The sequence below is a fragment of the Electrophorus electricus genome, chromosome 17, assembly GCF_041902795.1.
Source record: "Electrophorus electricus isolate QZ-2024a chromosome 17, ASM4190279v1, whole genome shotgun sequence".
In the NCBI taxonomy this organism is placed as follows: domain Eukaryota; kingdom Metazoa; phylum Chordata; class Actinopteri; order Gymnotiformes; family Gymnotidae; genus Electrophorus; species Electrophorus electricus.
The window spans coordinates 19,560,001-19,574,724 of record NC_137513.1 but is presented as its reverse complement, the minus strand read 5'-3'; the positions used below and the strand labels follow the sequence as shown (position 1 = coordinate 19,574,724).

The 14,724-nt window shown below is 43.5% G+C and overlaps 3 protein-coding genes across 4 annotated transcripts in view; 1 reads left to right on the top strand and 2 right to left on the bottom strand.

Annotated features, from left to right (window-relative positions):
- arhgap35a (Rho GTPase activating protein 35a) overlaps nucleotides 1-6,247 on the bottom strand; it is a 55,605-nt gene extending 49,358 nt beyond the window's left edge. Inside the window, exon 1 of one of the 2 annotated variants that reach the window (XM_081700423.1) lies at nucleotides 6,103-6,247. The gene's annotated coding sequence lies outside the window, so the exon portion shown is untranslated. The remainder of the gene's footprint in view (nucleotides 1-6,102) is intronic. The other variant, XM_081700424.1, reaches the window with a different exon arrangement.
- A 1,856-nt stretch (nucleotides 6,248-8,103) lies between these two features.
- On the top strand, nucleotides 8,104-12,586 carry ap2s1 (adaptor related protein complex 2 subunit sigma 1). The gene is made up of 5 exons (XM_027012008.3): nucleotides 8,104-8,267; nucleotides 8,770-8,919; nucleotides 9,189-9,302; nucleotides 10,316-10,375; nucleotides 11,095-12,586. Exons 1-5 carry the CDS (start codon nucleotides 8,265-8,267, stop codon nucleotides 11,194-11,196), a joined length of 429 nt encoding a protein of 142 aa, XP_026867809.1. The 5' UTR covers nucleotides 8,104-8,264; the 3' UTR covers nucleotides 11,197-12,586.
- Nucleotides 12,587-13,576: 990 nt separating this feature from the next.
- The window catches only part of rab4b (RAB4B, member RAS oncogene family), a 9,888-nt gene continuing 8,740 nt past the window's right edge, over nucleotides 13,577-14,724 (bottom strand). Inside the window, exon 8 of the mRNA XM_027012030.3 lies at nucleotides 13,577-14,724. This exon is cut by the window's right edge and continues 1,314 nt beyond it. The gene's annotated coding sequence lies outside the window, so the exon portion shown is untranslated.

The window sequence follows — 14,724 nt, the reverse complement described above, 5'->3', positions numbered from 1 at the left end:
CTGCCAGTTCGGACAGCGCGAGAGTGTCTGTGCTGCGCGAGTGCCTCCCGCCTTGCCCTGCCTGGCGCCTGTGCGATGGTGTGGACATCATTAGCTAAGTGGAGCTGGGACAACGGGGACAATCGATGAGGCCAGCCAGGCCCGCGCCCTCCAGCTTCTGTCTGCAGGGCGTGACGCGAGGAATGAAACATGGTCAGACATGTCTCTCTTATCACATGATGGAAGAGACCTGTCAAATTCTACTGTGGCAACCGTTGATCCTTTTATGAGCCACGCTGTTCAGTTTTAGCCTGCCACCGGGCTCGGGGACTGGCCTAACCCCTGGGCAAACAACGCTCCTCAAGCCTGGCCATCTGAACTACAGACACTGGGCAGTGTTACAGGTCACCACAGTGGTCACTCGGGTTCTAGGCCAAAGAGCAGGGGCAGCAGAGAGGAGGAGGAGGAGGAGGAGGAGATGAGGAAGGAGGTAGCGGCAGGCAGACGCTGATACTCTGCGAGGCCTTCAGTCTTATCAGATCATAGCTTCACTTTTCCCAAACCACGGCTGTGTGTGTGATTAAAGCTGCCACATTTCATTACACAGCAACCACAGCGCCATCACCCTTGTTCATTCCCACTCAGTCTCTCACACACACACAAACACACACTCACACACACAGGTGGGCGTGATGGTTGTAATTAAGCTATCAACACTGAGAAACTCTAACGTTGAATATGCTAATTGCATAGTCCTTGTTCATCTTGCTTATACCAAACCCCACAAAGACTAGGAGGAAGTACACAGGAAGCAGAACATGCCCCCAGCTGCATTTTCGGTAAGGATTTTTCCTTTCAGCCTTACATCATCGATGCCCAGTATCACATCATAATGTTAATGTCCCCCCCCCCAGGGGGAGTTCTGGTCCACCTAAGCCCCACCCACATGGATACCCTGAATACCAGCCCATGCCCCCCCTGAAGATGGGAATCCCACCAGGGGTAAAGCAGCAGCCTGATGAAAGGAAACAGAGGACAAGTGGAGATGAAAAAGATGTGTAAAGGAATGAGAGAGAAAGAGAGAGAGAGAGGACCAGATAACCCAAGAAGGCCAGACGGAGAGTAACCAGACAGTAAGGATCTTGTGCGGAGCACAGCAAGACTCCAGCAATTGAACCACAAAGGGTAGAAGTGACCATGGAATTCTGTTCAAAATTCCCATCTGAGCACCGGAGCGCCGACTCGGAGGCGATTCCTGCCCAGCCATGCCTGCCGACGCAGGAGTCTGGATGAATGTGGAAGACCATCCCCTACACCGTGTACGTCTCCCCATTGGCTAAGCCAATGCACCACCGCTCTCCAGGGAAACTGGGGCGGAGTCCGTGCCCGCGTCTCTCACGGGTGTGGATATCTGGGCATTTCAGCTGGTCTATGCCTGTAGTCCTTGACTGATACACAAAGCCCCATCTCCATGGACAGTCCTCACGTCATGGGACACCCGTCACCATGGACACCTTTCTTTACAACAATGTGGTGTGCCATTGTTGCCTGGACCGATGGCGGGCGATTCAAAACAACGTGACAATGGCCAGCGTCTTTTCTTTGGAGGAGGGGGCACCCTGGTCCCCTCCCCCACAGGATCACTGTGGATGTGATCATCCGTAGCTCCACCTCGGTTCTTAACGGAGCACTCTTCCGGGCGAGTGATACCCATTACGGTTGCATGACCACCTTCTTATTGATTTTAGGGTCCTCTGAGCGCTCTGGAAGGCTTTTTGGTTCATTATCAACAGTTAATGTTGGTTCATATTGAATCCCCTCGTTGGAAGACACTCTTTGGTCGTAATACACTATCAAACAACTCAGTGGGGGTTGGGGGCTTGATGGGGGGGGGGGGGGGGTTGGTAGGAGAACTTGTTCAACTCCAGCAAATTTCTTAATGGAAATTCAGCTACTCATTACCAAACGCAGTCCTCGTTCTGCCGTAATCCACTCTCAAACAAGGCAGCTATTCAGAGAAAGAGCTGTGTAATCTGGGGTAGACATTCTAGACTAGTTAAAATTAGCTCCTTGCTTTATCAAACACAGGCTTCCAATTCGAATCAAGCCCACTTAATTTCCCATGAAACGATCCATTCATGATGCCATTCTTAGGCATTATACAAGCAAACAACTGCTCTAAATCGATACTGGATTGTGAAGCGGTTAACAGTCTACGTAGAAGGAAAAGCATGGGATGAGGGTGGCATGGCTATTGCGGGTTGGTAGGGTGTGGTCAGGGCTTGTCGGGACTGGATTCACAAGCCAACACCTTTTTTCACAGAATGAAAAACTGAATGACTCTCTGACCTGAACAAGGCATCATTTGCCCTGCAACAATACCAAGATTTCCAGCCATCTGAGATTCAACACACCACACTCACACACACACATACACAAACACGAAAACAGCCATGGAATCTGAGAACAGAAAAATGATACAGCCATCCACCAACACCAAACAGGCTTTACGGTAATCAGTCCGGTAATACAATAAATGACTACTGAAGTCCTGAATCAATTAATATGACAACGTAAAAAAAAGATTTTGCAATTATCCACAGCGCATCATGAGCAGAAGGTCGTTAGATAAGTGAAAGGAGCACCTCACTTTGCAAATGACACCGCTATTAGCGACGGGGGGAAGAACAGACACCTGCCACACTAGCAACCGATCTAATTAAAGCTAAAGTCAAGTCCAGAAGTGTAAATATCTAACTCATTATGACAAAGTCTGCAGTGCTGGTGGTACCAAAATAACAGCTGTTACATGTTGACGGTCAAAATACTTTTAAGATGCATTTAATGGGGTTGTTTGAGCCTGGGATTATATACATGCAAGATGTAATATATACAGAACATATAAGCAGTGTGTGTGTGTGTGATGATTTTAAATGTTTCTGTGTGTCAGAGAGAAATTCTCCTTCTGGAACAATGCAAGTAAGTGATGCTTAGTTTTTGAAGTACTGACGTATTCTCTGACTAGAGGAGAAGGCAAGTTATTCCACACTAACTCTCACAGATCAAGGTGAAAATTAGCAAATTTAAATGTCTGTATTTTTACGGTGATCTATATCGCTAGGTCCTTCTCAGCAACACAGTGTTTGGTTGTTCAGACAGTTTGGCAGTTCATGGATAATCTGAGCTCTCTGCCAGACACTGAGAAACTAACTGGCATGTTGTTAATATTCCAGCTTCACTGCTCCAGTTCATTTGCATGCACCAAATGCAGTGAGCCAATCACAGCAAGAACACGTCCTTAAATAGGAAGAAACTGCTAACTGAAAAGGCTGGTCAGAGGAAGACATTTGGTAGCAAAACTCAATTTAGATTGACGACTTTAGCTGTGTGTGTTTAGTACGGACCCCAAATGCCATGTCTTGCTCATGGTCTGGGTGACCACTTCACTACCTGTATGATGTCTAGGACCCCAGACCCCAACTATCCTGGCGGCAAATTGATTTGCTTGAATTTAATTCAAATTGAATTTTCTTTAAAGAGCACTTATTCTTAACAGCAATACTGTTCAGATTCAAATGTCTTTTTTATCAGGATAATTGTTTTGGACCATATAATCCACACCTTTAAGTACCTGGGTGGTGAGAAGTTAGAAAATGCTACACCTCCTCCATTGTTCTCTAGGTTATATCTCTGGACTCACATGGGTGTGTCCTTTAGTCCACAGAGAAATTAAAAGAGAGATAGGAGCTTATAGAACATACAGAGCCACATACAGAGCGCACAGCCACTGTTGTGGTAATCTGCCATATTATTCATTCATACATCCATCCATCAATAAGCCTCTACTCAATTAAAGTCCCTCAGTTGTGAATATGCGGAAAGTCCTGCTGGGCGTTTCCCTGTCCATGCTGACGTAAAGGCCTGGCCAATGGCCTTTACAACACCTCATACTGTTATTGTACAGAATCTCACAAAAAAAACCCACACACACACACACACACACACACACACACATATGCAGAGGCACTCACGGACCCTCACAGGAACAGAAGTACTAGTTCTGGCAGAAGTGCTCTGTGAATGAGAGATTTACATTTACACACATGAAACAAATTCTAACTTCTGCCTGCTGGAGATAAGGCTGTTTGCTGTGAAGGGAGAACACGAAGCGTTTGACTGGGTAGACATTCCCCTCTCTCTTATCCCTCATTCCTGATTCGATAAACTTTTGACTGTATGACCTTTGCTGAGGAATATGGATTCATTTCTGCTCCGTTAACTCTGGTCAACAAATTCCTCAAACTCTCTGACGTGCAAAACCCAGCCGTGCTCTGTAACGCTCCCTGGAAGCAAAGCAGCAACGCTGCCAGGAAACCCACGGTTCGAATTACGGGGGAGATTTGTGGGGGTCTGACCCTCCTAGTTAAGACTTGGACCCCATCCCCCCCAAAAAGAGGTAAAAACAACTGATTGGGGACGGACAATGGATACACACACACACACACACACACACACACACACAATTGGATATATATATATATATATATATATATATATATATATATATATGCTTTTTACCTGTAATTGTAAATATTACAAGGTACCCACCCCCCACTGACACTGTATAATTCATACTCTGAATAAACCACATTTAACACCATGCAGCTAAATGACATGAAAATTATGTGAAATGATACAACTGCTCACAAATAGGCAATATTCATCTGAATTCTATAATTCTCTCCACTTTTAGACCAGACGTCACTATTTCATTTCCAAAGTAATATCGGAAGGTAAAATGAAAACCCATACTGTTAAACTCTAACTTACCATCGCTCATTCATTCCCATTTACTGTAATAAGTAACATGTCACGAAGTTTGCCAGGAAGCGTTTAGGACAGACAGGTGGTTTCTCTGTGGTCTGACCATGTCAGAAATATTGAATGGAATTGAGGCCAAACCCCAGAGTAGCACCGTGGTGGTGGTGTGGTTGGAAGTACCCACACGCACCTCCAGCGCAGGAAGCTGAGAAGCAATGAAGCTTCACTGTAAGTTCTCCCCAGGAAAAAGTGCTTTGACCTTTCATCTACGGTCATGGAGCCTCAAACGCTGTGATTATTCCGTTTGGAGCCTATTTGTATGAATGTCCAATATGGCAATTTACTGAAACAGAATAAAGCTTGTTAAGCATCGTTTACTACTTAACAAAATCACAATTTCTGTTTTTATGAAAGTATCCAAAGTGACTTAGTCCTGTGTGTTCATCATAAACAAATCAACGGTCTGCCTTTCTGCTCTTTTCTATCTGAAATTAACACCAGGCTTGTATTCGCAGTTCCACAAGTTCAGATTACCTCCCCAATTCATTTTAACACACATTTTAGTTCATATCAGTGTTTTTTTGTTCTGTAGCAAGGTTCTACATGACAACATCCCACAAGGCCGAGAGTCCACGCTGATTGAGAAGAGGATGTTTGCACCGTGTCATCTGCGGGGTTGGTAACGAGGAAGCACGGCTCCACAGCTGTCTGGGGGTCCGAGCCCCTAGTCGGAGCGATCTTAGCTCGCTATCCGAGTGGAGGCTCAGACATCGTGCCGTTTCTCCTGTGCTCGGTGCGATGAGAAACGCCTCTTCGGGTTATTTGGGCTTTGTTTATGAGGTTTTCACCATCAGCAGGCGCGTATATGGACTACGTCCGTGTGGAGTAGACGCACCGTGATTTAACCGATAACCGCAGCCATACTGGGAGCGACGGAGCTCGGGACGGTGCGGGCGCGGGGCGCGCGTTAAGACTCCAGCCGCTTCACATGACCGACACGGCCAGAAGTAGCGCCGTCAGTGGAAGAAACACGACTGGCTGGCGCACAACTGCCTGCTCCTTGGTCACCACACTCACCATTACGGGCCTCGGGAGCTGCAGAAAAGGCATCTCCATCCCCTGCAGGAGCGTATCTGCCCCACGTTCCCTTCTACAACGGCGCACTTCATACCACGTCAGTAAAACGGCACACTGCTCCCATGTGTCAACGCCAACTACTCCTGCGCCTTTTATCGACTGGTTTTATTATTTATTTATTTTTTTAACGAAACTGGAATGGGAAGAGTAGAGACTGGTACATACCACAGCATTGCTCCCTGCCGCTTTCCTTCTCTCCTCTCTCTCTCTCTCTCTCTCTCTCTCTCTCTCTCTCCGTGGGTCTCCCAGGCTCACTAAAGCTTGAGCCCCAACCGGCTCAAGAAATACATGAATAAACACAAGAAATAAGTCTTCCTTCAGTCCCATCCATCTAACTGTCTCCGCTTTCCTGACGTCCGTTACAAAAAGCTTCTTCTTTTAATTATTCTTTCGGGTTTTTTTGTCTTTGAAAGTTTTTCCACGCAATTTAGTGAACGTGTTTCTGCTGTTAGCGGTAAAGCTGAAAGAATCTGCCAGTGAAAAGCGATCCGTGAAGTCCGAGTGCTTGACTGGGTTTCAGCTTGGAGAGGGGCGTAGAGAAGCCTCGTATCCTGCCTCCCCCTGGGTTCACCACGTTGTTTTTCACCACTTATTATTTCCTTTGTTGTGCCCCAGTCTTCCAGAGTTGCCCACGTCCATGTAAGCATTTCAGTTGGAAGACGCACCAATATAATTTGATGAACCAAAGCTGAATTTTCTTCTGCGAAAACGTATCCGACACCGTGAACGGCACGACTGTGTGACGGAGTGTGTGTGTATGTGTGCGTGTGTGTGTGTGTGTGTGTAAGTGCGTTTTTTCAATAATGGCGTCTGCTCTCCTGATCTCAGCCTCTCCTCCCTTCACTCCCAGAGAATAGAAAGAGCTCCACCACGACGGCGCACGGACACAGTCAACACAGACGAACACGCACAAAGCATATACAACAATTAGCCTATGTCTCCACTAATACAAAACAGCCTGACACTCAAAACATGTTTCTATTAATAATAATAATAATAATAATAATAATAATAATAATAATAGTTAACAATAATAATTATTGTTGTTGTTGTTAATTATAATAATAATGTATTGTTTCTATTAAATAATAATAATAATTAAAAGCAATAATAACAATAATTAAAAGCTAGTTGCAAACATCTCATTCTGTGGCCCTACTATTAAAAAACGTTTGGGACCATGTGTATCAAAGTACAGAACATATGGGCTATTAATCATTTGCTAAAAGTTTATGAGATGTGTTTGGTTAGACTTCAGGGAAAAGGTCAGATAATATTTGTGAAATAAAAAGTCTAGATTTAAATGACATCGTTAACAGTGTTACAAAAGAGGCTCATATTGAAAAGGCCCAAAAGTTATCTGATACACTGATGCATTATGAGATCACTGTGAGTCATACCTGTCTAAGATCACAAGGAACAAGAATTGTAAACCTTTTTTTTAACAGCCAACTTTGATGAAAACACTCTGAGAGCAAACGCTGCCTGTACTTCATATATACTGTTCATACATCTCCCTCACAATCATAGTCAGAACCTACTTCTCTGTCATAAAGTTGAAGCTATCCGCACAGTGCCCTGGGTAAATAAACTACACCACAGTCCCTCAGGCCTATTGCCACTGACTGTTCAAAGCATTCACCCTGCCACTGATCTGGGGCAGATATATGCTTTCTTCTCTTATCTTTTTGCCATGAATGCAGTTTAGTTGTGGCATTAGTCACTGTGCCAGCCCAGACCATCAGTAACTGACTTACACCAATCTAGGTCAGTCTTTCATCACAACTAAAACAACTAAATATTTTTTGCTTTCTTTCTACCATTTTTCCCCCCATCGAGCCTAAGACTCACAGTGACGAAATAAGTTTTACTAAGTCCACTTAAAGTAAAAAAAACAAAACAAAAAAACCCGTTATATATTATTTTAACATTGTAGCCTGCTTTTGAAAAACGTTCTTCCAAAATGTTCACTACGAATAAAAATAACCCAAAATAAAAATACTCAAATGCAGGGCAAACCATTTCACTAAACTCACATGATCTTACGCAATCTCACGTCATTATGTTCGACTATATACGACACGGTACTTGTAGTTCATAATAAGAGTCCTTCAACAGCACAGTCGTCCATTGTCTCAGCTGACAAAACTACATTACCCAGGATTCCCCGCGCCCAAGGCCCATTGCGTCCTTGAGGGAAGAATAGCAAGATAGCGGCAGAAGAGCAGCTCCCAGGTGTTAACTCTGTTTTATTAGCGGAGCTTCCGAAGCTTTCCTTCACGTAGCGAGATAAATAAATTATCGCCTGTCCGTGTATCAAGCGCACGATGGTGAGTTTTATTCGGGGGTGTGGGAGTTGGCGGTGTAGTCGGTCCGCTACCTGACTTAGCGCACGAAGCTAATCAGCTAAACTAACGCAGTGTTCAATCAAACGACATTAACAAATGTTTGTGTACAGTTGTAAAAATTAAAAAGTACGAAATGGCCAAAGCTTTGGCCAATAAAGCACTTGCGTTCAGACGGAAAGACGTATAGAATGAATGAGCCAGCTTCATAGCTTTAGTTAGCTGTCCTAGCTACATTGATGTATGTTTGGTAACATTCAACGACATAACACGAACTAACTTCATATTGTAAATGTTTGACTATGTTTTGTTAGCTGGATAGGTAACATGATGGAGCTTAGTCGAGTGGTCAAGCATAAAAATGCATTTGTGCAGGAGCACACACTAGCCCCGTAACCAGACCCCCGGAGGTTGAGGTACTGATGTGCTAGGACCACCTATACGCGCCGTCGCACGAGCTGACTGATGCACGTGACGCTCCTTGCAGATTCGCTTCATTCTGATCCAAAACCGAGCAGGGAAGACCAGACTGGCCAAGTGGTACATGCAGTTTGACGATGACGAGAAACAGAAGCTGATCGAGGAGGTGCACGCGGTAGTGACGGTCCGTGACGCCAAGCACACCAACTTTGTAGAGGTACTCGCGTGCAAGATGCCTCGACACATTACATCTCTCTTGGGTCCGGGTAGACTTTAATAAGGAACACTGAATACACCATAGTATTTTAAACCCTATAGTGAATGTAGTGACTGTTAAATAGTCTCCATATTCTCATATATTGGGTGATAAGAATCTTTTAAATTAAAAGGTTGTTACAGTTATGTTAGCTGTGGTCTTGTGAAGTGCACGTGCATACTTCCGTGAACAATATAACGTTCTCATAATTGTATTTCTTTGTATTTCAGTTTAGGAACTTCAAGATTATCTACAGGAGGTACGCTGGTTTGTACTTCTGCATTTGTGTGGATGTCACTGACAATAACCTGGCCTACCTGGAGGGCATTCATAACTTTGTGGAGGTAACTAACCCTCTTCTCCTGCTTACTTATGTACAGAAACATTCATGTGTAAATGGAGTTTATGCCCACTTCAAATTTCATTACATTACTGATGCCCTAATGCCTAAGAACTGAGTTACCGCCAATTTGAACAGTTTTTTCTGTGCATTACGTTCTGTGTTTAAAGCCGATATGCCACTAATAGTGGGTTCTAGTCCCACCACTGCCAAGTTGACACTGTTGGGCCCCTGAGCAAGACCCTCAGTGAGTTTGAACCGTACTCTGTCACAAAGTGTAAGTCGCTTTGAATAGAACGTTTCTGCTAAACACTTCCAAGCGTAAACAAATGTGCACTTCCAGAAGTGCATTATGTGGATAGCGTGCTGCTGGCAGAAATTAGACTTTAGACGAAATGCTGAGTTCTCTGTGGCTTGCTGGCGTGCATGTGGCCGAAGGATGCCAGCAGCCAGTTAACCAGCGCTGCGACCTGGAAGGCTGGAACGTTTCTTGCCTGCACCTGTCCTTCCCCGTCGGTCCACCCCGCGGTGAGCCTTGCTCGTGGTGTCCTGCTACAGGTCCCAGGGTGCAGAGCAAGAGTTCAGTGTCCCTCGTATGCCGTAAGGCAATCAGCTATTGGTGAACAGTAAGTTAAGATGCGTGTGCCTCGCCCCTTTACAGAGATTCCAGCTCACTGTAGAAAAATCTGTAGTTAATCAGATTAGGCTGTTTACTGGAGTGGTTAAACGAGTTGTGTATTATGTTACAAGGGTACCGCAGCAGAAGGGTGCCTCACATGTAGGGAGGGTGTGCAGGTCGTTTGTGTTTTAATTTATATTAAACGGATGGATGATTTGGTGTGTTTGCAGTATTGTTTGTTCATAGCTTTAGATTACCTAAACAGCATTAACTGTGACGCTCTTTCAGGTGTGGCCAGATATAGGGCTGTGATTCTACCGTGTGGCATTTCGGCAGTGTTTGTACGTAATAGGCCGACTCATCGTCGAGGAACAAACGTGACTCTCACCTTTCTGCAGGTCCTGAACGAATATTTCCACAACGTGTGCGAATTAGATCTGGTCTTCAATTTCTACAAGGTAAATTCAAAAATATCCCTCAGTCTCCCGCATACCTGAACTATTAGGTGCAAGTTGGCTTTTATCATGGAGATATGGAGAGATGATTCCATGGATACAAATACTAGAGATGGGTTGGGGGGTGAGCCCTGTAGGAATGCACTACCATGGCAACCGGTATTTGATGTATAATTACAATAATCATACAATTAAGAGCAAGCCGCAGTGTTCTGGTGTGGGGGAGGTGTTCTGTAAAAGGAAACCTCTAAAACAATTAAGAGTTGTCTCTGATAATTGAGCTGAGCTATAGCTTCGTTAATTGCCTGGTGTATTTTTTGAATCCGCCTACTGGCCGAACCTGATGGAGCTCGCGCCCACATTTGGCCACGTTCTCCTTTGGTTAACTTCTTTAAAGGAAAGGTGAAACTAACAAAACGAAATGCATCTCAGATGCATAATTACTCTCATCACAGCTAACTGGTGCTGGAGCCTCTACTGGGGGACTCAGAACGCAGCCGCTGCAGGCTGAGAGAGAGAATACTCTTAAAGGAACAGTTCTAGCAGTGAGAGAGTACTTATTTACACAATCTCACTCATTACTAGCTTCCATTATGTACCTTTTTGGGGAATTTTGCTAGAATCTTTTGGTTGAAATCACATTTCATTTTTGCAAACCTATGGACTGCGGTGGTTTGTTTGTTGTGTTTTGCTGACTCACTGTGTTGCTTGTTGCGTGTAAGGTGTACACCGTGGTGGATGAGATGTTCCTGGCCGGAGAGATACGAGAGACCAGCCAAACGAAGGTTCTGAAACAGCTCCTCATGCTGCAGTCGCTAGAGTAGCGTTCGTCTCCATCGGGGCAGGCGCCTCCCCTCTCTGAAAGCTACTTGTATCGTTCGTGTATGGATGTCGTCGAGGAAAACTATATAACATTTCAGCATTTATTTTAAAGCTATGCTATGTAAGATTTTAGGATGCAGTATTTAAGGAAATGTTGATATTGCCAAGAAGGATGAGTAAGGCTGATTGAAGGAGGTTCTTAATGAAAATTCTTCTCTGGTGCATCATGTACGTCGTGTCTGGGACTCGTATCCTGAACTGAACACCACCTGTGTCTCAAAATAGGTCCAAAGTACTCGTATACACTTTCAGTTAACGCCTGTACATTCGCAACAGGAACGTAAACATTAAATGCTGCAGAAGTCCTAACGAGATCTTTCATGGTTTATCTTTAAATGTTTTTCTTTTTATTTGACAGATTTCAGAATGGCATTAGCATTTTATGTTCATTGCTTTCTTGGTGCATGGTTTTCTTGTGAATACCATACTGGACTTGCAGCTTTGAGGGGTGTTCAGAACCGTTCCAGTTTTTCTGTAGTTATACTCTCGCAAGATTTAAATCAGGAGCGTAACTTGACGGCCCATTCCTTCTCTGTAAAGGACACTAAACTAGTAAAGACAGTGATGGACCAAACCATTTCTCATATTAGCTATTGCTGGTCCATTTAACCATGAGTATGGGCAAATGGGATGATTATTTTGATATTGGTGGACACCTACCCCCACCAGCTTAAACTTCACAGTAATCTGGCTGGCATTACTGTGAATTTTGTATTGTTTATATATACATACATTATATATAAATAAATATGGATAAACCCATTTTGGCTCTGGTTGTGTGAAGTTAAATGCAGTTTCGTCTTTCCTTAGTTCTCACCAACACACAGACGTGAGCACAAACTCTGTTCCAATATTGGCACAGTGGCTGTTTGAAAATTCAAGATGCAGAATTGAAGTTCTTACCAGTAACTGGTGTGTTGGGTACAGGAACAAAGGTAGGGCTGTTGTATAGCTAGCAAGCCTGAACAGATCTTTCAGCATTGGGAGGTAAACCACAGGACACATGCGTCTCATCATCTTCAGAAACAGTCTTCTCTCCGTCAGTGACTCTACAGACAACGAGTCCTGCATAACTGTCATAATAACCAGAGACCTTTTACCATCATACCAGATTAGAGTTTAATCTGGATCAGTGAATCTGGCCCCAGAAGTGTTGGTTTCAGAATGTATTGTTAGGTCTTAATTTTTAAATTCTTTTTGTTTCTTTTGATTTTTGTCAAATATCCCATTTTATGCATTTCTTATGACCTGTGATTGAAGATTGAATTTGGGTGTTTACACTATTCATAACATGTAAGCCAACAAAAGTTGAAAATAAATAAGTAAAAATTATATTTTGCTTTTTCCTCTTCATTTGTTGTGATATAACCTGAATTCACTTTGGTTAAAGGTTTGTCATGACAGCATGTAATACTCTGACAGAACTGCTGTTGTCAGGACAGTTTGTTAAAACTTTTGTGCTACAGCACCATCTGTTGGTGAAGGGGGACCTTTAAACAGCGAGGTATTCAGGTTGTAGGCCCAGCCAGGCCACACCTTAAGCAGGTAATGAACTTATGTCCTTCCACACCTGGTCCAGAGGGGTGACCAACTGAATTACAATAGTAGTGGTTTGGTTATAGGCCTGATTTAAACATGGTAATTATTACAGAATTTTGTATTGATACACAATTTCAATTTATGGCATTTAGCTGACGCTTTTATCCTAAGCATCTTATGACTAATGAGTATTTATGACCGAGTACAACTTACTCAATTTATTCAAAAAAAAAAAACAACCCACAAAAAAACCCCTTAAGTTTTAAGTGCCTTGCACTGGGGCACAACAGTGGCAACCTGGCATTGGTCAGGCTTGAACTGGCAACTTTCTGCTTACTAGTCCAGTACCTTAACCACTGAATAAAATAAAATAAAAAATAAAAGAAAAAATGTAAAATAATTACATATGGTCCTGTAAATAATGGATAAAAACATTTTTCAGTGAGTTCAACATTGGAAATAAATGACACCACTTGGGCCATTCTGCAAATCTGGGTGTGCTGACTGTTCTGCAGCATTGGCGTTAAAGTCCTTTTCTGAAGATAAAGATTTGTCGATTAGCAGTGACAGATGGTTTGAGTTTAGATACTCCAGGTTGAAGTGCAGAAACCTGACATTTCATATATGTGATAAGTTCTCAAAAGGTTTTGTTTAAAAGTAATAAGTAATAAAGGTTACATCAAATATCGGCACCTTATAAGTACAAAACAATGAAAAGCGTATAGATGCCATCTTTCCGCAACGATGAAAGCAGCTACCAAATGAAACTGACAAACTCACTCATTGTGTAACATAAAAACGACCAATCTTTACTTAGACTCTTGTTAAATTAACAAGCACCCTTCCCCTGATGCACCCTAATAGACATGTTCAATCTTATTTACAGTGTGGAGATGATTCAGATATACAATATTTATGGGTGAACAAAATTACAATGGTTACTAAGCAACAACTGAGCTTCTATAGAAAATGGGTACCTATGCAACCCCTGTAGCTGGAAAATAAAGCCAAAGACACCGCTCGCCAAACCAGCTCCGCAAAATAAAACATACAAATCCTTATAGTTAGACAGCAGAACATCAAGTGTCCGCCTCAAGATCAGATTCACATATAAAGAACTAAATGTTCATTTACAGGAACAACTTGAGATCCCTCTGCCTAAGCATGTGTGCCATATTAAAATAAGACAGCTTGGTGTAGCCATCGGTGTCCGGCCTTTATTCACCGTGAGTAGTTTCGACAAAAGATGAAGAAGAACGACACAGCAGTTTCAGACGCGAAGCCCCCGCAGTCCTGAGGAAACTGCCACTTCCAGTTCCACCTTCGCACAATCATACAGCTGGAAATGAGGCTAGGTTCTTTGCCAAAGGCGCTCTGGGAATTAAACCACTTGCCACAATTGTATTTGCACATCTCTTTGCCCAGCGCACGTAGCGTACGCCAGTCCCAACATCGCTCCTGGAGATCCGGCCTGCTGCAGAATTCACCTCCAACACCTCACCCTGTTAACAAATGCCTTTGTAAAACCCAGACAGGTCAGATCAGGTGGTGGATATGAGTAGGAACTGAACAGGGTGTCTACTGATATACGTGTATGCCACACAGTGTATTCCTTCATTTTGGATTCCTGAAATTACATCGGACCAATCTCAGTTGTTCTTTAGTAAGTAAGGATCCCTTCTTGAATTATTCCTACAGTATACATTTGATTTACTATAAGTCTTACAGTTATATAGGTACAGTATATAAAGTCCAAAAAAAAAAAAAAAAGTGCACTTGCAAGGAGGTGGGGGTGGGTGGGGGTGAGTTGCAGAAGTCACGTCACGGAGACGGTATTTAAAAACAGACTGAAGTAGGTGCACATCTGTGGCAAGATATGAGGATGTGATTCAGTTTGGGGGCAGGGCTGGGACACAAATTTATACCAGCCA